The 27,083-nt window shown below is 38.5% G+C and overlaps 2 protein-coding genes across 6 annotated transcripts in view; one reads left to right on the top strand and one right to left on the bottom strand.

Moving 5' to 3' along the window:
- Positions 1-2,417, bottom strand: part of LOC108615666 (uncharacterized) — a 34,803-nt gene extending 32,386 nt beyond the window's left edge. For all 4 annotated transcript variants that reach the window (XM_089469427.1, XM_089469426.1, XM_018010325.2 and 1 more), the window contains exon 1: positions 2,200-2,417. The gene's annotated coding sequence lies outside the window, so the exon portion shown is untranslated. The remainder of the gene's footprint in view (positions 1-2,199) is intronic.
- The window catches only part of Dgk (diacyl glycerol kinase 1), an 86,899-nt gene that overhangs the window by 28,983 nt on the left and 30,833 nt on the right, over positions 1-27,083 (top strand). For both annotated transcript variants that reach the window (XM_018010323.2, XM_089469424.1), the window contains exons 2-3: positions 11,872-11,991; positions 26,260-26,341. In XM_018010323.2, the coding sequence (XP_017865812.2) occupies positions 11,872-11,991; positions 26,260-26,341 (202 nt within the window). The remainder of the gene's footprint in view (positions 1-11,871; positions 11,992-26,259; positions 26,342-27,083) is intronic.

Genomic DNA, 27,083 nt, shown 5'->3' with positions numbered 1-27,083 from the left:
CCCTCTTCCTCACTTTCCTCTTCCTCACTTTCGATGCCCTCAAATGTCAACGCCCACAGCGGAGAGCGTGAAACATGTGTGAAACATATGACGAAATCAAACTGACAAAAAACTTATCTAAATTGTGGCTTTCGCATTTATCAAATCTTCTTCCTTTTGTTTTGGTTTCTTGTGAATTGGATTTCTGGTTATGGCCTTTTGATGATGTTGAAATGATAGAAAAAGGCCTGGGATTATGCACAAATCAGAGCTGAACTTTATGAGGCGCGTGTTCCGTTCAGAGCTTAGAACTCTATGTGTTTTATATAGACAAACGTATCCGTAGACCTGTCTTTAATGACTTAACTAAACAACTATTTCGAATTGGCATTTATGCAATTAGCTAAATGCGTCAACGTCTGACTTGTCTGACATTTTAAATAAATACATAAATATAATTAATCATTTGATTTTAAATTTTCAGCAAACCGACAGACATTCCACAGGATTAAAGCTGCGCGAATCTGTTTTATGGTGACTCATTAAACAGTCCCACTCTCTGGGCTTATGCTGGCTTATATTTGCGTAATGCTAAGGCCTCTTATCTAATTCATGCTAATTTCGTATCTGTTTAATGACACCATTTTATGGCTAGCAAGTAAGAGTGGTCTAGTCCAACTGAAGACTGACTAGGGAATACCCTGTCCGCACTTCAGGCTGAACGGATGTCGCTGTGATGAGGGACACAAGGGACACATAGAGTAGTACATAGACAAGGCAATAGAGTTGTCTGTTGTTTATACTTATTCAGTACCCGTATACTCTTATACTCTTATTCAGTATACTCTTATACAATTTATACTTAAACTCTTATACTCAGGAGGACAGTTGGATCTAGTTACTCTGCTATAACTGTTACATAGATTCGTGTATACCCTATTCTGAGTACAATGCACGACAGGGTATACGCCGAAAAGGTCTGCCCTTAACTAATTTGCCTATTTCTGTTGCAATTAGTTTACGTTAATTGGCTTTTGTTTGTTTTGTTGTTTGTCGTTGGAGTAAAAAGCCAAAAAGCTTTTTAAAATTAAATTAAATAGTTTCAATGTGGAATTCAGTTGCATAAAAATGTTTCAGTTGCAAAGAGAGCGAGAGAACTGCTAAATATTTCATTTAATTAATGTTAATAAGCAAGAAATTTAATGTTTTGTTTGTTACTAATTATTTTTTAGTAAAATATTAGAGAGGGAAAAACATAATATGTAAAATAAATAAATATATATATATGTATATATATATATATATATATATATATATATATATATATATATATATATATATATATATATATATATATATTAATTAATTTTATATTAATATTTCATTCTATAAACAACTTGTTAAGAATTAAAAATTAATTTGTTTATTTTCATATATATATTTGTTTACTTTTAGTTTTTAGTTTATATGCCTCAAATATCAATGTAAAAGAAAAAGTATGGTATTTTTTAATATATATGTTAAAATTTTTCATTTCATTTTATTTGTTTACTTTTATACAATAAAATTTCTGTTGTACAATAAAAATTACTGAGCAGAGTGAGAGAGAGGGGAGATATAAAAGCTGTGCTAAATAGTTAAATGAGGAGAGGGCGGCACAGACATACACAGATGATAAATTGCCAATTCAAATTATATAAATTTGCAAATATTTTTACATATAAACAAAAAAGTTGCTAAAATATAATCAAAATATCCAATTTGCCAAACAAGAAATTGATTAACATAATTTTGAATTTTATTTTTGACTTGTTTCAACAAATGAGCTTAACAACTTTTGGCTGCTTTGCAGAAGAAGCATAAGCAGAAGAAGAAGCAGCAGAGGCAGCAGAGGCAGCAGCAGCAGCTGAAGAAACGAGAAAATAAATGAAGATGCGCCAAAAAGGCGAAAACTTATGCAATTTCTTTTCTGTTTGTTTTCAATTTCTGCTGCTGCGCTTCGTGTTGTTTTTTCTGCTTCTTCTTGTCTCTCTCTTCTTTCTTCTTTCTTAGCCGCGCAAATTTAATGCACTTTTTCTCAGCTTCTTCACGATTTTTCACAGTTTTGCACGAAATTGTGTCAAAGTTATTGAAATCTGAAATATTGCCTAAATAATTGATAACAACATTAAAGTTGTTGTTATTGTTGTTGTTTTAGCTGTTTTTGTTAGTTGTGTGCACCTTGTATTCGTTTACACGAGCGACTGCAGCCGCGCGCAGCACTTGCGTTGCGATGCCTGTGCGTGTGCGTTTGCTTAGGCCCGTTACGAAAAAATATATTGTTGTTGCAGTTGCTGTTCGTGTCTGCGTTTGCGTCTTCGGCTTCGTTTTCGCGCAGCGACTGGCAAACCGATCGACCGACGCGAACGACTGGCAGAAAGAAACTGGCAATCGAAAAACTGAAGACAGCAGCGCAAGAGCCAAGAGCCATTGGGGCTCATGCCAATGCGCGCCGTTAGCTCGCTGCGCAGCTGCTGTGACTGCGACGGCGACGGCGACGACGATGTTGACGTTGCTGAGTGTTGTCAGCATAGCCGTTTTCAAGCTGCTGTCAGCTGATCTTCATAAATTGCTGTCTTCTTTTGTGCGCTAAACCATCGGATCTCGCTGCGCAGCTGGTGCAGACTGCAGCGACAACAGCAACGCCGACAGCGACGTCGACTGCAATTCGTTTAGTGTTGCCAGTTTAGCTTTTTCTCAAGCTATTGGGACTTCTGCTGTGGCACAATCTAGTACCTTAGGCATAGGTCGTTCGCTTAGCTTATCTTGGATTTTCTCTTCACACAAATCAAGCCTTCTTTCAAGCAGATAGTTGTTATTTACTGCCTTCTGCTGTAAGCCTAGGCATAATATGGCATAAAATTTTATGTTTAATTTCCGGCACGTTTATGTGTCTGTCAGTCGTAAAGGGAAAATGGCTAAAAGCAACTAGTTTCGGCTGCACTGGCGGCTGTGGTGCAATTTTTAAGGAGCGCCCGAAAGTATGCCTCAAATAAAAGAGAGCCGCACAGTGGCGGTCATAAAAGGCGGCCGACAGACAGCATTGACGTCATTTAATTATGATTACAGCTAACGGTAAATGGGGCTAAATAGGGTTAAATGCAGCGCGTGATGGCTAAGCAATAAAATGCTTAAACATCTCTAGCAGCTGCAGCGGCATTTGTAAGACCCAAAAATTCAATTAGCTGGCACAGACAGGTGACCTCTGACAGGTGGGCAACAACATAACACACAAAACACGAACGAAAACAAAAGATAAATGCTCAAGCTCCAATTCCCTGCTTATGTCATCATCATCATTATGAGTGTTAAATATAAAATCCTATTTATTTGCCAATTTTACATTCGAGTGCACAGTGGACGACGATGACGTCAGCGCCCCAAGGCGCCAAGCCAGAAGCCAAAAACTATTCACAGCAACAACTAAACAGCCGCCTCTCTACCTCTCTCACTCACTCTTTGTGTGTGTGTGCATGTGTGTGTGTGCATAATTTCATTACCAAAGCTCGACGTTTGTTTTCAATGATGTCATATGGTCGCACTTAGCCGGAAGTCCCAAGTCCTTGTGGCCAAACACACAAAAGCAAAAACAACAACAGCAACAAACACTTGACGCACGCGCACATTCAAAATGGCCGCCAGTCAGTGCACACTTTGCTCTTTGGTCTGTGACGTCATGGTTCTCTTAAGCCGCGTAGCGCAGCGACTGAGCAGCGGCGTTTCTATGGGAATGTTACCGTTGTCTTGCTGGTTGCCTGCTGTGCCACGCAGCTGTTGCGAATGCCCTGGAGTGAAGTTACACTGTCAGAGGGGTATATTAACTACAAAGAATAGAATCCAGTTGTTGTGATACCCTATACTGTGGATTTGGCTGAGAGCACATCCTAGAGTGAGGATAGTATGTCAAACGGGTATATTGACTACAACTATATTATTATTGTTATATTATTTTTTTTGTATATATCCGTAGTGTGCCTAAAATGATAACCTAAAGTGAAGATATATACCCTGTAAACAAACATAAGTATATCAGATATTAATCATTTGATGTTTCACGCAGAGTATCTGTGCGTGCAGCAGTGCCTCACGCTCAATTGTTTATTATGATGGCGTCTTTAATGCTTCATTTGGCACAGCCGCTGCCTTTGCTGCTGCTGCGGGCTAAATAAATATTTGGATTAAAGTGTTTCGTGCTTCATTTGGCACTCGATTCGAGACTCGCAACTGTCGATGCTGGACCTTGGTCCTCGGACTTTGGACTCTTTTTGGGCTCATTTCGGACTGTTTTTGGACTCAATTCTGTTGATTTTGGTTTTATTGTTGCCTGCTCGAGGATGGAGGATGGAAGCTGGAGGATGTTTGTCTTCTGCCAGGACATTAACCTTCGAGCAGTGATTCGAAGTATTCGAGTATTGAATTACATGACAAGTGGATTGCTTGTGGGCGTGGCAGACGAAAGGGGTAGACAAATGTGAGCGCTGTTGGCTTTTTGTTACATTTTAGCCATTAGTGGAAAGCCAAATAAACACAAACAATCAAAGGACTTCGAGCGACGCCAACTCGTTTGACATTGACGCAAATGTAAAATAAATCAAAAGCAAAAGTTTTCTTATCTTCTTCTTGTTTGTGTCAGGCAGCTGTCGAGCCCACTTAGAGTGGGGAATGGGAAGTGGGGAGTGGTTGGTGGGGGTGGGGCGTGACTGGGCCATGTGCATAACAAATTTATCGCCGGAAGTGATTTTCGCTGAAATCCAATCAATAAAAAATTATGCTGCCTGCTGCTAAAAATAAAAGCCAAAACAGAAACGAAAATGGCGACGGCCCGAAAGTAGGCAACATTAAAGCAAAGGCGCCCCACCGCTTGCCGTCTCCCTCGCACGCACGTGTGTGCCTGCGTGACGTGAAAATGTGTTCAAAAATTTATGTTGCGAATTTCGTACGTTATTTTCGCTCCCTCTCTTTCCCACTGCCACTGCGACCGTCACTCTCCCCCTGTCAGTGGAGTTATCAGGCAATGCCCTCGTTTAATATTTTCACAGTTATTTTCAAGTTCATTTTGCTTAATTTATGCAGCATTTGCAGGCGCCGGAAATACCCTGTATTTCGGCTACTGGCTAACAAATTATTAATGCATTATTAAGGCAAAAAAAAAAAAAAAATTTGCCTACAACTTTATTACTTTTCTTATCCAATAAGATTTACAAATATAAATAAATAAATAAATATCGAATGCAAACAACTTAAGTTCGAAAGAGCCAAACAAAGTGAACAATTCGCACTGCCCTGCAAAGTGTGCAACAGTTTATTTATTTGCAATTTCATTTTCAAGTGCAATAAATATATAAATAGCAGCAAGAGAGTCTCAGTCAGAGTGAGAGAGAGGGAGATTGGGAGTGAGAATGCGAAAGTTGAAGTAATGCGCCATTTGAGATAAATCAACAGCAAAAAGCACAATGCAAACGAGCCGAGGCGATGGCAAACAATAGAACAGCTACGACAGAGCAGTAGCAGAGTAGCGGCAGCAAAAGCAGAGCAGCGCAGCGCAGCAGCAGTGCAGCAGTTATAGCAGCAGAGCTATTGAAGTAGATGAAGAAGGAAGAGCTGCGGAGCAGCAGCGCAGCGCAGCAGCAGAGGCAGCACCAATAAAGAATGATATGAAGAGCCGGTAGCAGCAGAGCAGAGCGTCACAGCAGAGCTGCAGCAGTAGGAACAGTAGCAGCAGAGTAGCCCATCAGCAGCGGTCGTTCCAATAAAGAATAAAGCAAGAATATGAAGAGCCGGCCGCAGCAGAGTAGCAGTTAAAATAGCAGAGCGTCACAGCAGAGCGTCACAGCTGAGCAATAACAGTTGAGTAACACAGCAGCGGCAACAGCAGCACCAGTAAAGAATAAAGCAAGAATATGAAGAGCCACAACAATAAGAAGCAGCAATGCAGCTAAAAAAAACAACAACAAACAGTAACAATGTAATTGAGTAACTGAGAGCGATGTAGTAGGTACCAAGAAATATGTAAATAAACAAAGCAGCACAAGCCAATGCTAGGGACGCAAAGGTTGCCTGTTAATTTATGGCCACGCATACACAAACACACACTCTCACAAACACACAAACAGGAAGTCAAACAGCCAAAAAAAAAGTTCAGCACGTGCAATTTGGCAAATGAGCGCCGCAGTGACGTCATAAGGCGCAACACTGATAACAATTGCAAGCGAGCGTCAGGCGAGCTCTTAAGAGTAACGCACAAAAAGAGAAAAGCACGCATCGGGAGAGCATAAGCACAAGAGCGTCAGAGAGTGTGAGAGCATCGACAGCTGGCATATAAAAAGGCGCGCACAGTGCAGCAGCGCCTCAGTTCTTCAGTGGAAGTGCCGGTGTAGTAGCGAAGCGCGCTAGCAGAGATTTTTTGCTACCCAAGCAGAGGTAGCAGCTAAGAAATCCCAAATTGAACAATATGTATTGAATGTTGAACCGAATTGTTAATACTATAACAAAGTGTTAAATACGTTATATGCAAATATATATTTTTGTAAGCTAAAACAAAAGAAAAACCAAAAATATAAATTTCTGTGTGTGTGAAACAGGTGAAAAGTTAACAAAATAAACGAGAAACAAAAGCAAATAAACAAATCTAATTGTAAATTTACACAAAAACATTTCAACATTGAACTGCGCAGCAAAATATGCTAAAAATCAAAGCTTACAAATTCATAGCAAAAACAACAACAACAAATCGGCAACGACACCAACAGGAGGAAGAACAAGAGTCTTAAAAGTGTGAGGCGCCAAAAATCATTTAAATAATAACAGGATCAACAACAACAGGTAAGCGCCCGCTTTAAGGGAGCCGCAACTCTTCTAGGAAATATGTTAATGTAAAAGAAAAAGAAAAAAGTAAAAAAAGAGCATGCAATTAACCCAAACACACAGGCAAGCAAGCAAACACACTTGCACACACTCACACACGCAAACAAGCGCTAGCGTCTTTCGCTAGCCCAAGTCAGAGCGAGAAAGCACATAAACAAGCAGCTCAACGCCTACTGCTGCTGCTGCTGCTGCTGCTGCTGCTGCTTGTTGATTTTGCGTCTCTGTCCGCCACTTGCGAAAGACGTTTGCATGTGTAAAGCAAGCAGAAAAAAGCTAACGGACGCTCCTCCAGTGATGACATAAAAAACAAAAAAACGGAGAACGGAAAACAAAATCGGGGCACACGAATAAAAACAGAAATAAAAAACAGAAATGTAAATAAATAAAAAAATACACGCGCTCGTTAATAGTGAAAAACATGCTGCTGCAATTCAATTTAAAATTCCAAAAAAAAAAAAAAATAAAATATGTTGAATCGGAATCTGTGGAATTTTAACGAACTGCAGCTCTTTATAGCAGAAGAACATGAAGAGATCATCAGAGAATATTTTAAATATTATTTTAAATCACTTTAATGTTTATGAAGCTGCTAACAGCTTTGGCTATTGACATTCATATCTCTTTTTGATTTATGTTAATCTCTAACACATGTATTTATTAACAAATAAAAACATGCATTCCAACTAAACCAATATACTCGCTTGTTCACTATGTGAACACTTTATTGCTAATCAATTGAATTGTTGTGTGGCTAATTTTGGTCTATTACGAGTTTTATGACACGCATAAAGGAAATCGCATAAAACAATAATTTGATAACTAATTTAAGTCTTTTATGGCGATGAAGCGCGCGATAATATGAACTACCCAGTAAATATACAAGGCAAATATATCTGTATAAGTCCCCTCACATACATCTATAAAGTCGTTGTCTCTGTCTCTATGTATGTGTGTTTGGCGTTCGCCTTTTGCTCTAGCATTCAAGGCATAACGTATACGCCCCGTGGCGTGCAAGCAAATAGCAATCAGCTAATAGTAGCCAAGTTGTTGCTGTTATTGCTGTTCTTCTAAAGAAATTTGTTTTATCTTTTAAACAATATGAAAAAAAGGGAAATGCATAAAAATATTTAAAACATTTATTTGCTTTAATTCTCGGAAATTTTCCGATTCATTTTTGATTTTCTTTTTCAATAGATTTTGTGGCACATTCAATGCGTGTCCATAAAAAGCCAGACATGCCGCGCACACACACACACGCACACTCGACACACCTACATATATATTGTATTAAAGGTGTCACATTTAATCAGTTTAACCCAGCAGCTGACGACAGACTGACGACACAGACTGTGATTCAATTAAATGTTTTCCCGTTACCCCAGCCAAAGGCCGAAGGCTTTCAACACATATTCATAATTTCATTTATTGCTGCGAGTTTTTTTTGGAAGAAATTTTTTCAGTCACTTTGGGTAGCTTCTGCTAGCATTGGAATTCGGTTGAAAATGTCTTTCAACTATTTAGCTTTAGGCTTAAGTTGAAGTTGAATCGAATTGGGTATAAGCAGCATTTTGCATCTTCAATCTACTACCTTTAGTCCTCAATATTGAAACTTCAACCCGATTCTCGTCTTAAAAATCCCTATTTAGTAATGTTTCCGATACTTTTAATCATAAATGGGTTTTACTTTAGCTCAAAGCAATTTGATGGTTTAGCTCATCTTCAATATTTTATCAATCCAACGTCACTGTTCAATCATTTCGTCTACAGTCAGTCAATCAGTCCCGTTTTCATGCATCAAAGCGAATCAAATTTAGATCAGCAAATTGGATTCATCATCGTCTTTGGAATCTTCAATCTCCAATCTGAAATCTTTTCTCTCTCTCAGCAAATGTTGCTGACGTTGTGGCTGTCTCTGTTTGTTGTCATTGTTGTTGTTGCTTTTATCTCGTCGTGTGTCGTTGCTGCTGTTGTTGCTGTTGTTGTCTAATTTGCGATAAACTGACAGAAGATTGCAGCTACTTTATTCAAATTATGTGATAAGCCGCAGCGTCGCACAGCGCAACGCGCAGCCCCGCAAAAGGCAAACAAAAAAGAAACAACATGAAAAAAAATATATATAAAAAATGGAAAAAATGAACACTGAATTTGTGACACGCAACGCACAAGAAAAAGGGGGCGGCAGCTACACGCTGGGCGTGTCACTGATTGCCCTCGCATTCAAGTTTTTCCATTTTGTGGCCTCTAAAAATTCTCATCGGCCGCCGTCGCCCCACAAACTCCCTGACTTCTGTCTCTTCCCCCCACTTTTGCTGATTAGCACTGATAATTGTAGATATCGGAAACTAGAAAACTGGCTAATAGGATAAAGTAACTAGCAGTGGGGCATAGCCGACTGCGCAATGCTCGTTACAGTTGCCGGGCCAAAAAGGGAAATTGATGAGAAAATTATTGTTTGTCGATATATGACGTAGTAATAGTATATAGAAACCAATATACCCACTTTCACATCCAGAGTGAATATAACCAGTTAAATTGCCAAATAACGAGCATTCAATGCGTTGACAACAGCTGAAAGGTTGCACTTAGACCAGGCTAAAAAGCAGCTTGAATCAATGCTAGCCACGTGTCTTCACTTCACACACACACACACACACACACACAAATAGAATTTTCACTTAAAACAAGTAGCTGAAATATTGCGTATACGCCTTGTCGAGTGGCGTTTCATAAATATTGAAGCGAGCGCTGGGCATGTTTTGTAGACTTGATTAAATTGCCATATTTAAGTTGTTCGCAGGGAAAAGCACTCCGGGGAGTGCGTCTCTCCACTCCACACCAACTCACTCAACGCACAAACATACGCCACACAATTTCAAATTCACACATTAAATAAGAGAGAGGGAACAGAGAGGAGTTCGAGTACTAAATACCCTAGAAAAACGGAATTGTCAAAAGTAAAATCAAGAGAGTTGAAGAAACTCTACATATGTAGTTATAGCTTGATAATGGCTATGAGTAAAATATTGATATATTGAATATATATATATATATTTGCAAGTAATGACTATTGAATACCCTAGGAATATGATATTATTGACGATAAACTGGGCTTTTTGGATCATTTTCATTATTTTCCACTGTGAATTATAAAGAAATATACATTAGAATATATTTTTATTTCACCCAGCTGCATACAGCTAGAACTTGACGTGCTACCCTCGCATTCATTTCCCCATATATGCTTTTAGTGCCAGCGTTTCTGTTGGCTTATTAATTAGAATACTCCTCGCAAGGACAAAATTGTTGGTAGAGCAAGCTTTTACCAAGCACACACACGCACACACACAGACTAACACACACACACCCGGTGCACGCACGTGTGAAGTTTCGGTTGACAAACACATGTTTCGAGTGGCTAGCGCTAAAAAGTTTGGGGCAGCTGCTAGATTTGAAATGCATGTTGCACGTTGCACGTTGCCCGCTGCACGTTGCACGTTGCAGGTTGAGCCTCCCACAAAGCATTTGACATTCTTTGCTTTTGCACTTAACTTTATTCAGGGCACTTTGTGCTGTTGACTCTGACAAGTTGAACAACAAAGGGTCTGGCAAATTGGCCAGGCCATTAAATAATGTTCATGCTAAAGTATTTAAAGAGTTGGCTAACAATTTAAGTTGTATTCAATGTGGAACAATTTGATATACAAATCTGTATAAAGGAAAGTGCGCAAATGGCCAACAGGTCCTTTATCCAGTTGGCAGTATAAGTAAGATGAAGAAGACTGTAATAGCCATAAATTCTGAGAACACGAGCATTAGACTATAAGAAATCAATAATATAAAAATATAAGAGTAATAAAAATAAAATATATAATCGTAGAATGATAGTATCTGTATAAGACTATACGAATCTAAGAAAATATTACAAGACTAGAATAATACAATACTATAAGAGTCGAAAGACTATTAAGAATAATATGAATAGGAGAGCAGTAGGAGAATGGAGCTCAGCCCATAGCACACTTTGATTACGGCCCATGATTCAGTGTCTCCCCTAGTCGGGCCCTCCTGACGAGCCCACTTAATTGTTGACATACACCCACATACTAAATATATATATACATATATATATGCCATATTGATTCATACAAAGCTCTTTTCGCTTGGGCCAAGTTTCAGAAATTCCTCTTTAATCTGTTTATTAAAGACTTTGATATTGTCTTATCTAAGCCCGCGTTTGCCGTTGTTTAACATTAAATTTAGTTCGCAATTTATGATAAGCTATGTAAAATGGAATTAAAGGCTTAAAGCCTTGACATGGGCCAAATGACAGACAGGCAGACAAGCAGGTAGGTCGGTTGGCAGGTGAGCAGTGAGGCAGGGGGTCAGGTGGACGGGTAGTTAGTAGAAATGTCTGTTCCATAAAAAAATGATAGACAACCTTTGAACTCTTTCGGCTTAACAGCAGCAAAAGTTGTTCCAAGACAGCAAACTTTAGCTGAGCATTTAATGCATTTAATTCCTTTATGGGTTGGCTCGAGCGGGGTATACGTGACTGCCTTTAAGTGTATGTAAAGGCAAAAGAAGGCGTGCCAGTCTCTAGAGCATGAACAGCAGCCGAGTTGACTTAGCGCCGTTCGTTTGCTCATCGGTCTATAGAAAAGTGTAAGAATAAGCGTATTATAAGAATGTTGAGCAGTGTCTAACCTCCCATCACTATCTGTGTATAAGAGTATACGAAGATAGAGCATGAATAGGAGTATAAAAGAAGTATGGGATCTAATGCTGAATTAAATTAGCTCGAATAACAGAATATAAGAGCGAGTATAAGAATAGAAGAGTATAGGTATATTAGAGCAGAGGAGTAATACAGTTCTACTCAGAATTGTTTGCGACAGCAGCTTGGCCAGTCGGGCATACCCTACCAAAGCATGTTTGCTTATTGTTTATGTTTTTTATTAATTTATTTATTCAATTCTGTTTTCGTTGCAGCATGAGGCAGTAGAATCCGAGCGCTTTTCCTCTGCAACCTTTGACCGCTTTGGCAAATCTTTAAAGACCGCACAGACAAAGAAGAAGAAGACGAAGCAGAAGGAGAAGAAGAAGAAGAAGGTATGTAAACAGTTAATGCAAATATGTTGAAATCAACATGTTCATGAAACGTAAATAGCCAACGGGTCAAAGGACAAGCGGATATGAATATGAGCTGAGGGAAAATATGAGTAGAAATTGGGCCTAGGCACAGCCTTAACCCCGAGGCCAGCACGCACTGAAGCCTATATAAATATATATGTATATAACTATAGGCTGAATATATATATAATATGATATATATGTGCATATATTTATATACATTTGCCTCTGGGCCAGAAGCTAAGCAACTCGTAAATTATTTGCGCGCGTGTTCAACAAAATGCTGAATAAATAAATGTGCCATGTTTGCCATAAAAAATAAATATAAGTGAGCGTGTGGTAGGCGGGAGCTCCTAACGAGCGCATACTCTAAATACAGGTGGTTTATGGGTAGTTGAAATAAACTATTTTCTTTAGTTTGATTATCCAATAATTTGTATCGATTCTCATGAGTTGACATGAGATATCGAATGAAAATAATGGAATAATTGACAGTATAGTAGACAAGAATCTGTATTTTAAATTTCAAGTCTCTAGTGCTTTTAGTTCTCGAGATCCAAGCATGCAAACAGTGGGACAAGGGGCGGACAGAAGGAGGATATAGCTAGATAATTACAGCTTTAATAGCTGGCATAAAAAATACATATATTTTATTTTATTTTACTTATACCACTCATACGACTATGCTCAGAATCAATATACTCCAAGTGCTCAATTTCAAGGGGTATTAAAGACTTTGCATGCGAATTGGAATATTTTTTATTCAGTTTTTTATACCCGTTTTTGTTGGCACTTCTACAACTATTAGCATAATCACACATTTACGACACACATAAAGTGTGTACGAGAGAGAAAGAGAGAGGGAGAGTGAGTATAGTGAGAGCGAGGGCGGTTCATAAAAAAGCACCATTAAAGCCGCATATCAAACAATTTATCAAAATTTGTGACATTAACTAGCGACGTCGATGAAGAAGAGGCAGAGCCAACATCTATCATCGAAAGTTAACGAGGCTGCCACAGGATAGCAGAATATTATAATATAAATATATTAAAGCGTGTATGTGTGTGTTGCATGGACATGCTCATTAGGCGTGTTAATATGTCACTAATACAAGCACAAGCACACAGACTCTGCGCCTATTGTGAATAAAAACCCAAATAGTTGAAGCGCATATTTGTATATCAAAATAAAAACTGCATTGAGTTGTACTATCCCATACCCTGTATATCATATATAAACTACAATTATCTCTTTATTTCAACTTGTTAACAATTTTTGTAGTTCAATTAGAATTTGAGTCAGAACTTCAATAAGAAGTCCGATTGGGAGTCTAATAATCCTCACCTAAAGCTATGAAGCCTATGAGGTGGAAGAGTCCGGAAGGCTTTTCCGGCACTTCAATGAGATATTCTACTACAAGTAGATATCCCCTCAAGATTTCAAGCAACTCACTTCATATAGAGATTCCTTAATCTCTCTAAAATATTTAACTTTAAGCCAGCGAGTTGAGCTAACGATTCCGAATTCCTCCGAGTAAAGTCATTCTTTAAATCTTAGTTATATGGCATCCACACGCACATCCAACTACTTATAGAATATCCCATATTAGCATAGATGCTCGATAATTCCATTTAAATTGCTTCATTCGCCTGACTTGAGTCTAATACGCGCTTTCCTATGCAATTGTTGTAGCTGCTGTTGCTCTAACAATAAAAGCCAACACGCAGCTACATAGCAACAACAATCGACATCAGGCGACAGCAACAACAACGACAGCAACAACAACAAAGAACAACATTCATAGCAATGTAGAGCTGCGCCATTTGTTGCAAACTATTTGGAATGCCCTCTAAAAACGATTCGGCAAAATAGGGAATATTGATTCGATAGCAATGTATGTGAGTTGGGCATGAATCAGTTAGGGTATTATTTACTAGTCGAGTACCTCCTGTTAGAGCACTCGAACTGTTTTAGCTCATGGAAAATCGATTTAGTTTTATTCCAGTCAAGGTATTTAATAGTCAAGCAGTCCCCATTGAACCTCTCTCCAATGTTGGGCGATATTTGAAATAAGTGTCGAAGAGTCTTAGACAAGGATCTGGTATTCTGCTGCTCAGGGTATTTGCTAGTCGGGCATGCCTTCTTAGCTACTGCACAGCAACTTGTTAGCTATTGGACAGGCATTGATGACGCCATCTGCGGCCGCCGAGTGTGGATGCCATTTATGCCATTTGTTCCATTTATTCCATTGTCCAGTGCTCCTTTATCCAGTTTCGTCCTCCCGCTCTGTCCTTTTGTCTGCGTTTTTACGAGTCCAGTGCGCCATGTTAATGAGATGCAAATAAGGTCCTCGCCCACACGCTCCATTTGCCGATATGCATATATGTGGCCAAGCCCTGCCCCGCCCCGCCCCGCCCAGCCCATCCCTCGTGACACTAGCTATACCTCCTTCTACATTTACTGTGGCATATTTACGCTATCTTTGTGTGTGTGTGTGGGGGGGATTATTTTGCCTGTCTGACAGGCTATGCGTGTGTATGTGCGTGTGTGTGTGGGAAAGCCAAGGAGTTCAGCGCCTTTTGTTACGCTTTGGCAAATGGCATTTGTTTTGGTATTTGCTCTGTCACACACCGACACCAACACACACATAGCAACACCAACACACTTACACACACATATGCGTGTGTGTCAAATCTGTCAGTCAAAGTCAAAGTCAAAGTTTTGCCTTTTTTTTATATCTTGTCTGTGTGAGTGTGAGACTGTGTGTGTGTATGCCCATGTGTGTGTGTGTGTGTTGCACACTCCAATTAAGCGACAAAAATGCTGCTCAGAGTGTGCCAACATTTTGTCATGTTTGTTGATTTATTCGATTTTATATGCCATGTTGTGCTGTAACTCGAGTGTCACACACACACACATAACCACACACACACACACATGCAGCTACACTCTGTCCAACGCATATTACGTATACGCGGCGAGGTACTTGAGTTGGGTTTCCTAAAGCCTTTCACGTGTGCCAAAAAAATGAAATGAGCCGACCAGCGCTGCAGTCAGGCCTAACCGACTTCATAATGCTCGTTAAAATATGTCAAATCTGATATGCAAATTGAGGTATTCCAATTTGTCACGCGTCAAATGGCCGTTGGTCGTCATTGGAGAGTGTAGCTCAGCTGTGACAAGAGCTGCAGATAGAAATGCGTAAAATATGAAGTTTTTATTTCAAATCATTAGAGTTTATAAGACAAGAAGACATGTCATTCATCTATATATATATATTTATATGCTAAGTATCTAGCAACTGTATGATCACCTAATATGCTCTTATTCACACCAAATGAATGAGTATCAAAATTAATTTCCCCTGAAAACGGGCACACTATCTTCGGCTTATGTGTGGCCTTATGATGGGTATAGTTCCATGCATACCCATGCATACATATACCTAAATATTTAAATATATGTATATATACATATACATATATACCTTTATATGCATAAAAGACCTGATTCAGTTACTCAACTGAATGTCAATAAATAAACAAACACACGCAGATGCCGGGTATGAATGCAAGCACTCAGAGCAGCTAAAAATAAGGGCAAACATAAGGTTATATACAACTAACAGATACCCTATGATCCATATTGATGAACCTCATTAGCATACATATCTCAGATTGATCAAAAAGTTACTCTAATATAAAAAAGATTCGCATTTCTCTTAAAATACTTTGTAGAAAGTTAATAATTTCAATTTAATTTGTGAATACCCTGTAAGTCTTGGATATGGATACTTGGGATTCATAGACCAACCTGCTCACATGTTTTATATATAGACACGTTCCATCATACCCGCTCCCTCTCAGCTGCCAACAGCACCATCTTTTTATATATTACCCAAAATAATAATAATGGCAAGAAGAAGAGCAACAACAAGAATAACAACAACAATCAGTGGCCAAAGACAAATCCGTTACACGCAGCAGCAATAACAGCTCTTCATCTCTCATCTTCACATCTTCTCTCTCCCTCTCTCTGTGCCTTTCTCTGTCTGTCTCGATGTCAGCATCCTCGCTGACGTCGTTGTAACATTTCATTGGCCATTTTCGTTGCGGTTTTTCCAGCTAGCTCTGACGTCAGAACCGATGAGTGCTATAGAAACTATAGCTGAAAGCACACACACACACATATGTGAGTGTGTCAGTGCGTGTTTGTGTGTGTGAGTTTGTTTGCTTGTATTTTTTAGGGGGCAACCGAGTGCTTCAGCTATTTCAGTTCAGTTTTCCGCTTTCGGCTTGTTTTGCTGCAAGCTAAATCGATTTCGATTTCGATTGCGATTCCAATTCAGCAACAAAACTTGCTTAGTTTATCCAGAGTCTCACCTCTGCGCCACCTGCCTGGCTGCCTGGGTGCCTAGGTGCCTCTGGCTGGCTTATGAAGTGTATTGACGCCATTTCTCATTGGCTAATGATGTTCAAGTGCACCGCACAGCTTCCGGCAGCTTGCAGCCTGCAACAGATTTCGCATCGCAGATTTCGTATGGCTTCCGTGCGGCCAATGATAACAAATAGCAAATGACTTCATTCGTCCATTCATGCATTGCAGCCAAACCAAGCAGAAAATGTGTCTGAAATGTCTAATCTAGTACAATATGGCCATTAGGCTTGGCATCTTAATGCAATTTTCGAATGGGCGTAATGAGGAAATCTGATTCACGTTGCATTGCAAAGGATATTCCAAAAGTAATTGTTCTTAGTTTACTAAAGTGTGGACTATACGAGTGAATTCTTTATAATTAAATATATATTTCTCATATATGTACATATATGTATTATGCTAATATTTTTTTAAATTTTGAAAATAAAAAATATACATAAATAAAGTCACCTTTAAAAATGTCTAAATTTGCACTTTTAATATATAATATGCATACTTAAATATATAGATATACATGTAGAGAATTTTAGATTTTCATATATTTAACACGGGAAAATTTCTTAAAATTATATATGTATATGTTAATATATATGTATAATTTTTGGTGCTCAGCCATTTGTTTTAAATTTCACATTTGATTCAACAGCAAAAATCAGGAATATTTAAAATTTACATACATATGCATATTTCTCAAATAAATGTGCCACTTTCCAATTAATTTGAACTTTACATTAAGTTGGGAAATGTCTTAAACCACCCTCGTCCAAATAGTTTTATAAACAGGTCAATAGAGATTTTAGCTATGCAGCAAAAGCTTCGCACTTGAAAGCATTTGATGGAAGACTGCGACAGGCCGCGGCTAATGCTGCTGTTGATGCCTCTGCTGCTGCTGTTGCTGCCTCTGCTGCTGCTGATGCTGCTGCTGCTGATGCTGCTGCTGGTGCTGGCAGGTGTTTTCAACGAATTGGCTAAGGTTAGACAGATCAGATCATTTGGTATTTCTATAAATGAGCCAACTCAGGCGGCTGCCGCTCAATTTATTTCGCTTGTCCAGTCCAACAGTTCGACGAACTGACTGACTGACTGACTGTCTGACCAGCTGTGTGTGCGTGTGTGTGTGTCTGCATTTGTTTGTTTATCTATTTTTATAACGCGCAATGGGGGCCCCCATCGCAAAAGTCTTCTTCTATCAGTTTAGATGAACGCCACGCTTGCTATGTTTATCGAAAGACAAAACTGTTTTTATTGTTTAAAAATTATTTTCAGTAGCTCACACACACACACATTCATACACACACAGAGCAGCTGTGGCATCAATTTTCATTGAAAAACTGTCCGATGCGTCGATCAAAGTGAGAAACGGGAAAACCTCAAAAGTCAAAGGCCGCAAGAGGCTTCAGCCGCAAGAAAATTTCACACCGAAAAGCGGAAATGTGTTTTAGCACAGCGTCTACTTTATGGGTTGAGCCATTTCCCGACTGCAGAGCGGACCTATTTTCCGCCCTTTCCCTTTCCCTTTCCCTCTCTATCTTCCTCTTCTGGCAAATTTTGCATTGAGTCAACAAATGCGTTTGGTATTTTTGGCTTTGGGCATTCATTAGGCATTCAGCTCGAGTACTTGACGGCTCCAAGTATTGCTTTGTCCAGAAATACAACTGTAATTGCGTTGAGCCGCTCGGTTTAGACTGCTAATTAACAACAATTAGCCGCAGCGACAGCTGGCAAAGTGCAATTTTAGCTACAAGAATTTCAACTAATTTTATTTTCACTCCAAAAATAAAGCTGAGAAAAACGGGAGAGAAACCCCGAAAGGCAAACAATGGCAAATTGAGCGAAGCTTTTCACATCTCCAGTTTCTTTCATTCTTTTTGCCTTTTTTCGCTCCATTTATTGTTTGCCTTTCTTGTTTGTATTTAGAGCAGTGGGGTGGCTGAAAATGGAATGGGCTCTATTGGTGTGACAGTAGTTAAAGACTTAAAGACGAAAATTTGAATTCCAAATTGAAGTAAAACTAGAAGATACAGCAGCCGTTACAGCTATAGATACGTATGTATATAGATATAGATATAGATGTAGATATATAGTTTATATCTTGCCAATCGCAGAGTTACATTATAATATATATTGTTAAGCTCTCAAAGTCTTTTATATCAGACAAAGGAACAGAGCAGCTAATACATATTTATTCTTCTTATTCTTTTTATGCTCAACTTACAGTAAAATTTAACAAGAAGGGTATATTAGCTCTATACTATTTCTATTCTGTCTATTCTGAGTTAGCATGGCAGTGGAAGTCTATTTAGACATGTCCCTCTCTCTCTTAAATCTCGAGAACTACCATAGTTAGAGGCTTAAAATTTGATATATTCATATATGTTTTTATACGACGTAAGCAGCATAAAATGATCTATTTAATATCGCATAATGAAGCTTAACTTGAAATCCATAAAGTGAGAACCTTTATACTAAACCCTTGTAAGGTAAACGAACATACGATATTCCGGATAACCTACACCATCTATTAAACTTAATTCGTATGATCGAGTCTTTGAGTTGAAAGACCGCCACGCATGAGTTTGACACATTGTGTTCAGATAGCAGCTCTCGTCCTGGTACAGGGTATTTCCTAGTCATGCAGTCCCTAGTACAGCACCCATGTTTGTTTTCTTTTTTGGCCAACTGCTGCAATTGCAACAATTAAAGTGTACTTTGTGTCATTTAATGAGAAGCAGAGTATTGTGCAGTCGTTTACATTCATTTTCATCTCATTTTCAGCTCAGTTTATTCTCTTTAGTTTCATTTCTTTCTGCTTTCTTTTTTGTCAAATGCTTTTGGCTGTTGACATTTTCATCGCTGAAGCGTCGATGCGGCACTTAGGGAAAAATCTACGCGCAAATCCCATTTATATTTAATTTTTCCATTTTGAAAAGTTCGTCGTCGGCGCCGCCACCGTCGCCGTCATATTCGCTGCACTTGATCCTCGTAAAGACAGGACGTGACATTACATGCCAGGGCGGACAACGGACAGACGGACGGACAGAAAAACGCTCGCTGGGCATGACGTCGGGTCTAAAAACTGCACGGACATCGTCATGGACATCGGATGTGAACAATAAATTTGATTCAATTGCTCTTGAGCGCTTGGTCGCTGAATAAGAAACTCACGCTCTTTGTCCTGGCCTCGCCTCCTCTCTCCACTCTCTCTCTCTCTTTGTCTTTGTCTATCTGTGTCTGTGTGTCTGGTTGTGTCGCCATCTGATTGTGCATGACCAGCTTTTGATAAAGCAGCTAAGCTAAAGCGCAATAACAGTGACAATGCGCCTTTAGCGCCAAGGCTCCTTCTGTTGCCCAGCGTCTGCTCCTGCTTCTGTTCCTGTTCCTGTTCCTGTGGTTCCTTCTCCATTGTCAGCTCGGAATTTTCTACAACTTTTATTCAGTTGCACGTTCACTTTTAATTGCCATAGAGTTCAGATACATATAGAGATACGTAGATACAGATACAGATACGTAGATACAGATACAGATACGTAGATACAGATACAGATACGTAGATACAGATACAGATACGTAGATACAGATACAGATACGTAGATACAGATACGTAGATACAGATACGTAGATACAGATACATAGATACAGTTACGTAGATACAGATACGTAGATACAGGTACGTAGGTACAGATACGTAGATACAGATACGTAGATACAGATACGTAGATACAGATACGTAGATACAGATACATAGATACAGTTACGTAGATACAGATACGTAGATACAGGTACGTAGGTACAGATACGTAGATACAGATACGTAGATACAGATACGTAGATACAGATACGTAGATACAGATACGTAGATACAGATACGCAGATACAGATACGTAGATACAGATACGTAGATACAGATACGTAGATACAGATACGTTGATACAGATACGTAAATACAGATACGTAGATACAGATACGTAGATACAGATACGTAGATACAGATACGCAGATACAGATACGTAGATACAGATACGTAGATACAGATACGTAGATACAGATACGTAGATACAGATACGTAGATACAGATACGTAGATACAGATACGTTGATACAGATACGTAAATACAGATACGTAGATACAGATACGTAGATACAGATACGTAGATAAAGATACGCAGATACAGATACGTAGATACAGATACGTAGATACAGATACGTAGATACAGGTACGTAGATATAGATACGTTGATACAGATACGTAAATACAGATACGTTGATACAGATACGTAGATACAGATACGTAGATACAGATACGTAGATATAGATACGTAGATACAGATACGCAGAGACAGATACGCAGATGCAGATACAGATACGTACAGATACAGATACGTAGATACAGATACAGATACAGATACGTAGATACGTAGATACAGATACGTAGATACAGATACAGATACAGATACGTAGATACAGATACGTAGATACAGATACGTAGATACAGATACGTAGATACAGATACGTAGATACAGATACGCAGATACAGATACGTAGATACAGATACGCAGAGACAGATACGCAGATGCAGATACAGATACGTACAGATACAGATACGTAGATACAGATACGTAGATACAGATACGTAGATACAGATACGTAGATACAGATACGCAGAGACAGATACGCAGATGCAGATACAGATACGTACAGATACAGATACGTAGATACAGATACGTAGATACAGATACAGATACAGATACGTAGATACAGATACGTAGATACAGATACGTAGATACAGATACGTAGATACAGATACGTAGATACAGATACGCAGATACAGATACGCAGATACAGATACGCAGATACAGATACGCAGATACAGATACGCAGATACAGATACGCAGATACAGATACGCAGATACAGATACAGATACAGATACGCAAATACAGATACGCAGATACAGATACGCAGATACAGATACGCAGATACAGATACGCAGATACAGATACGCAGATACAGATACAGATACAGATACATAGATACAGATACATAGATACAGATACAGCTACAGATACAGATACAGATACATAGATACAGATACATAGATACAGATACATAGATACAGATACGCAGATACAGATACGCAGATACAGATACAGATACAGATAGAATAGAGATACATAGATACATATACGTAGATACAGATACAGATAAAGCCAGCGAGGCAGAGGAAGCTTAACAGACAGTTTATGGTCGACTTAAAGTCGTTTAACAGCGGGTTACCACATGCAAAGCCCCCAAAGTGCAGCAACAAAAAAAAGCCATGAACAAGCCAAAACTTGGGTGGACGGCTGTGTGTGTGTGTTTGTGTATGTGTGAGGGTGTGTGAAAAATACGTGGCATAAATCCATGATATATTGTCATTTGCTTAACCATGCAGCCAGCTGGAAGATGTTGCTGGTTGCCCCGGGGCCCACAGGACCGAGACCCAAATACACTTTGGCGTCCTGTGCACTCAACTAAAAGAAAATGAAATGTATGTGACGCTTCTGTTCATTCACTGTTTTCTTTAATATATATATGCATATATACATATTTATGGAGAGTAACAACAATATTGCTAAGATGTATATCTATAACATCTAAATATCTACATGTAGAGGAGGGATCTATTGTGCGGCGCACAACTGATAAACAATCATGACAATTTCATAATTGTAAATATATGCTCTCGCATGCAACGCAAACAATTTGCAAAGTTGGCGAATAACTCATGTATGTATATGTATGTAGATGTACACTGTGCGAAAATTGGATTCGGGATGGTTTTCGGCTGTATGCCCAACATTGAGAGAGAACGTGCTGGATTCAACTGGACTTTTTGATTGGAAAAGATTGAATGGTATTTAATGAGGTCCTTCTAGCATTAATAATGTCTACACTGAGCGAAATATTACATGGGTTAAAGAGTTCGAGTTGATGAAGGTCCATTTATAACTCTTTGATTGACACACTATTAGTGAAAGTTATGTATGCTCTGCCATGTCATATGTTTAGATGAAATATTCCTATCTAAATATGCTTAGACTAAACCCAACTTATGTGAAATCTATAATAAATTTCATAGAGTATCTGGGTAGACGAGCAGGTTTCTCTGTGCATATTAATATTTTAATGAGGTGCTCGTTCGCAGCGCATGAAGCGCAATTGATCCGTAATAAATTATTTATGCCGTTTAGCAAATATGTTGGCATTTCAACAAACTGAAATCAAAAGCCAAACGTAAAGCATTTCAATAATTTAATATTAAATAGAAAACCGTTCACTAAAGGTGCAATATATAAATATATATGTATATTTATAAATACATATATACATATATCGAATATTCATCCATAGAAATATTTGAGTTTTCATTCGATTTTCTATTTGCATTGTTAACAATATTGCAGAATAAATGTTTTCCTGTTTTGGCAATTTCATATTTCGAGTCCAATTAAGTGCATTTTTTAGTCAAGCGTTCAATTTGCAATTGTATTTAATTATTTTTACATCTATATCGAATACATATATACAGCTATATATTTACATTTGATTTTCATTCGAATTGACAATGCCTGACTGTAGTCAGATATCCTTTATCAGTTTATCCCTTTTTTGTATAAAATCAAATTGTTATGGCTCAGAGCTCTCATCAAATTTTATGCGTTTGACCGCAGGACATGAAACAAAGTTAAATGCAAAATAAAAAAAATACAAAATAAAAATAAAGAAACATTTGCAATCTGTTCGTGTTTTATTTGATATTTAAAATTATATTATGGCGCTGTATCTACGCACGAAATCTCAGCCACAACTTTCATTAAATTTTTATAGAAATTTTATTTGAGGCGAAAGTTTGCACAGAAGAGAGAAAGAAAATGCCTGCGGCGCTCTCTGCCCAGAGGGACCAACAATTAGGAAGTGCTCCAGACTCGACTGGGATACACTCGGAAGTCTGTTTAGAGCTGCTGTGTCTAGCATTGCTATTCAGCAAAGAGATTGAATGCAGATGAGTGTGTGTGTGAATTGAGAGCCTATTGGTACAGTGCATTTGAATGAATGAATGAGTATCTTAATGAATTTAATTCTGATTGCATTGGAAGAGGAATATTTTTAGTATAAAGAAAGCTCTCCTTATTCCTCTCCCTAAATATTTTTCTACGATTTAAAATTTAGATTTAGAAGTGTTAAAAGTTTAGTGAAGAGTTTTCACTTATATATTTTTTAGTTTTTAAGATCATATTTTAAATTGATTTCTATATAAATCATTTTCGTAATGCAATTCATTTAAGTTCTGAGAATTCTGAAGCTCCTTCAGGAAATCTAAGTGCAGATTTGCTTCAAATAGCTGTGGCTGCTTCACTTTTCGATGCTTCTCATTTCGAATTTGAGGCATAAAACACAAAATGTTTGCTATGTTGGCCATTTATATGCGCGTGTGTGTGGGTGGTGTGGGTTTATGTGTATGTGTGTGTGTGTGTTGGCTTTAATGGCTATTTTCTTAGGGCCAAAAACAATAAGAGCCATCAAGTTGGTTTTTTTATACATTTTATCAAAGGACGAACAAAAGCGAGCGAGAGCTCGTAAAAAGGACAAGCACACACACAAATACCCAGATACACATATACATACAAACACACACATATACATACATTGAAAGCCATTTTCATTTCATTTTCCATGTCTCTGACGCTTATTGTATGCGAATTACATGCTCTGAATGGCGAAATACAACACGCATAATCTAATAATATTTTATGGCCAATGGGCTCTCGCACTCCCTCTCCTTCTCTCCCTCTCCCTCTCTCTCTCTCTATCTCTCTCTGTCCAATGGCCAGCACAATGCGTAGGAAAGTCCACTTGGCACTTGAGCGTTCGTTGAACTTCGTCAGGAGATGCCATCAATATATGCTGTAAATAAATGTCATATACAGGGAACCGCAGAGAATGGAAAATGGAATGGAAAATCTCAGTAATTTTCTAGATTTTAACAATGCTTCATCTTGTTTTCATCTCCACCTCCCCACCATCCCTCCATCTCGGTCCGTCTCCTTCGACCTTAATGTTGCAATTAACGAACATTTTATTGCGTATACGCCACGTTTGCCAGTGTTTTATTTATTAGCATTTTCTTTCTGGTCCATAAGATAAAGCAAGAGGTGGGGTGAGAGCCACAATGAGAGGGCGTTCGAAAGAGGCTGAGACACTAGGAGGGAGCAGAAGAGGCAGTCAGAAATCGGTATAAGAAATGTGAGCAATCGATGGCCCTCTCTTCTACCTGTCCCTCTCTCTCTCTTTCTTTCTCACTCTCTAGTAATATCCCAATTAATGAGTAATATGTATGCCGCGTATGTCAGGCTTTCAGGAGTTAGTTAGCTACAATAGCTTACAGATTTTTCTCCGCCTTTCACTCTCCCTCTCTTTGTCTTTCTCATCCCCTTCGTCTACATTAATGGCACATAAACGAAAAAGCAATGTGAAATCTCTGCAAATTTTTTTACATTTTAACAATGCTTTTTCATTTTCCAAGTCTTCTCTATGTCTCTCTTTTTCCCCCACCCATGCGCTCCACATAAATGTTGCAATTAACGGGCATTTCACATTACGCATACGCCACGTATGCCACTGTTATATTTATTGCCATTTTTTAATAGCATTTTCATTAGTTGTAAGCGTGGAGCGCACAAGGGACGCCAAGCGAGCTGTGAATAATGCTAATTCTCCATTATTCTCTAGCCAAGAAGGCAACTATAAATATGGGCGTGGCAGCACATTAAGTGCCTGTTAAGTAGCTTTTTATAGCCGCAGCAACAACAAAGTCGCAAAAAAAATATATTAAGGCATACATACGCATACATATATATGTACATATATAAGTCTGTATATATAGTTCAATCGGTTTTGATATATTTTGGAATAGTTGAATGCGTCTTAAAATAGAATGTGCCAGAGACAAAAGCTTTATAAATATATATGCATCTATATATATATATTTGTGATATGTATAAAATGCCAAAAGGCCGCAGACGCAAAAATAAATAAAATTTGAAAAAAAGCCAAAAAAAATTCCAACTAAATTTTATATAAATAAAAAAATTTGCTTGCTGCGCGAGTCCAATTATCAGTCTATCACTAGAGCACCTGCCCACAAAGCTGACAATGTTCGTGTGCGTGTGAGTGTTAGTGTATGTGTGTGTTTGATACATATACGAAATGCCATCAAACAGCGTAAGACAAATGACAAGCTGAAAGCCAGATGAGCATCAGATGACGCCATATCCATGACGGACCAAAGAGAGACGCAGAGAGAGAGTGGGTGAGTGGGAGAGTGAAGGAGAGGTCATCGATTAACGTGTGCGTCTATCACAACCAAACATAATTATTGCATAGAGCTAATGATCATTAGAGTCGAGCAGAGCTCGTGGCTCCTGCTCTAATGGGCGTTGTTTTATAGCTTGTGACGCGCATTGGGAATTGGTCTAAAAATACAACCGAGTTGTCAAGTGTGTTAGCTGTCCAAGTGTGTGTGTTGAGTGTGTGTGTGTGTGTGTGTGTGTGTGTGTGTGTGTGTGTGTGTGTGTGTGTTTGTTATGCCAACACTTTTCAAATTTTATTGGCTACCAAAAGGGGGCACGTCCCAAGCGAAGCGCAACAACAAAAACAATAAATTATGTCCCGCATTTCGCACTAGTATTGAGTGTCTATGTGTGTGCGTGTGTGTGTGTGTGTAGGTACGCTTATTTACAATTTGTCATAATTTTTCGCTTGCATACTTTCAGGCAAACATGAATATTGCCATCGCACACAAATGGGATAAATTATCGCCGCGCGAGTTTTTGCAACTGCAGGAATTGGCATCATGTAAGTGCAGAGTGAAAACTCTTAACCCAAACCATTAATGACATAATGCACGATGAATAACAGCTATCTACATATAAATATACGTACGTGTGTGTGGGTGTATTTGTATGAAGGCAAAGGCCTTGGAGGGAGTAGGAAGCGTATCGTTAAATGAAAAGGGCAACAGAAAATATATTAAAGCTGGCAACAAAATCAAGATCAACAGTCAAGGCGCTTGTATAAGAGTAAATGAGTATAAGAGCACGGCAGAAGCAGAGAAAGAGAAAAGTACAATTAGCACATATAGTATACGAGCAAGTCATAAGTGTATAAGAGTATAAGAGTGATATTTCAGCATAAGAGGAAGAGAACTTGAAAGTAATGTAATATTGGATTATAGGAGTAATAAATAGCTTAGGAGTACATATAGACAACTAGATAACCAGAACTTATGAATACAAATTAAAAGTATAAAAGGACGACGCGAGTATTGGAGTATAGCAGTATAGGATTATAAGAAACGAGTTAAAGAGAATAAAAATAGGAATATTTGGTAGCATAAGACCTTCCGGATATAAAAGTATAATAGTATAAGTATAGTATTAACAGTCAAGTCTGCTTAAGCAGTTCCGTCTGTCGATCTATAAAGCAGTATAGGAGATGAAGAGGGTAAGATATGAGAAGAGAAGGCAGTAATCGTTGCTAGTCACGAAGGTATCACGAGGTATCGCCACGTCAGCTACTATTCGTACTTTCATATGCA

This window comes from Drosophila arizonae, chromosome 5 (genome assembly GCF_054131065.1).
Source record: "Drosophila arizonae isolate 15081-1271.41 chromosome 5, UAZ_ARI_1.0, whole genome shotgun sequence".
Lineage (NCBI taxonomy): Eukaryota > Metazoa > Arthropoda > Insecta > Diptera > Drosophilidae > Drosophila > Drosophila arizonae.
This window is presented reverse-complemented; position numbering and strand designations above follow the sequence as displayed.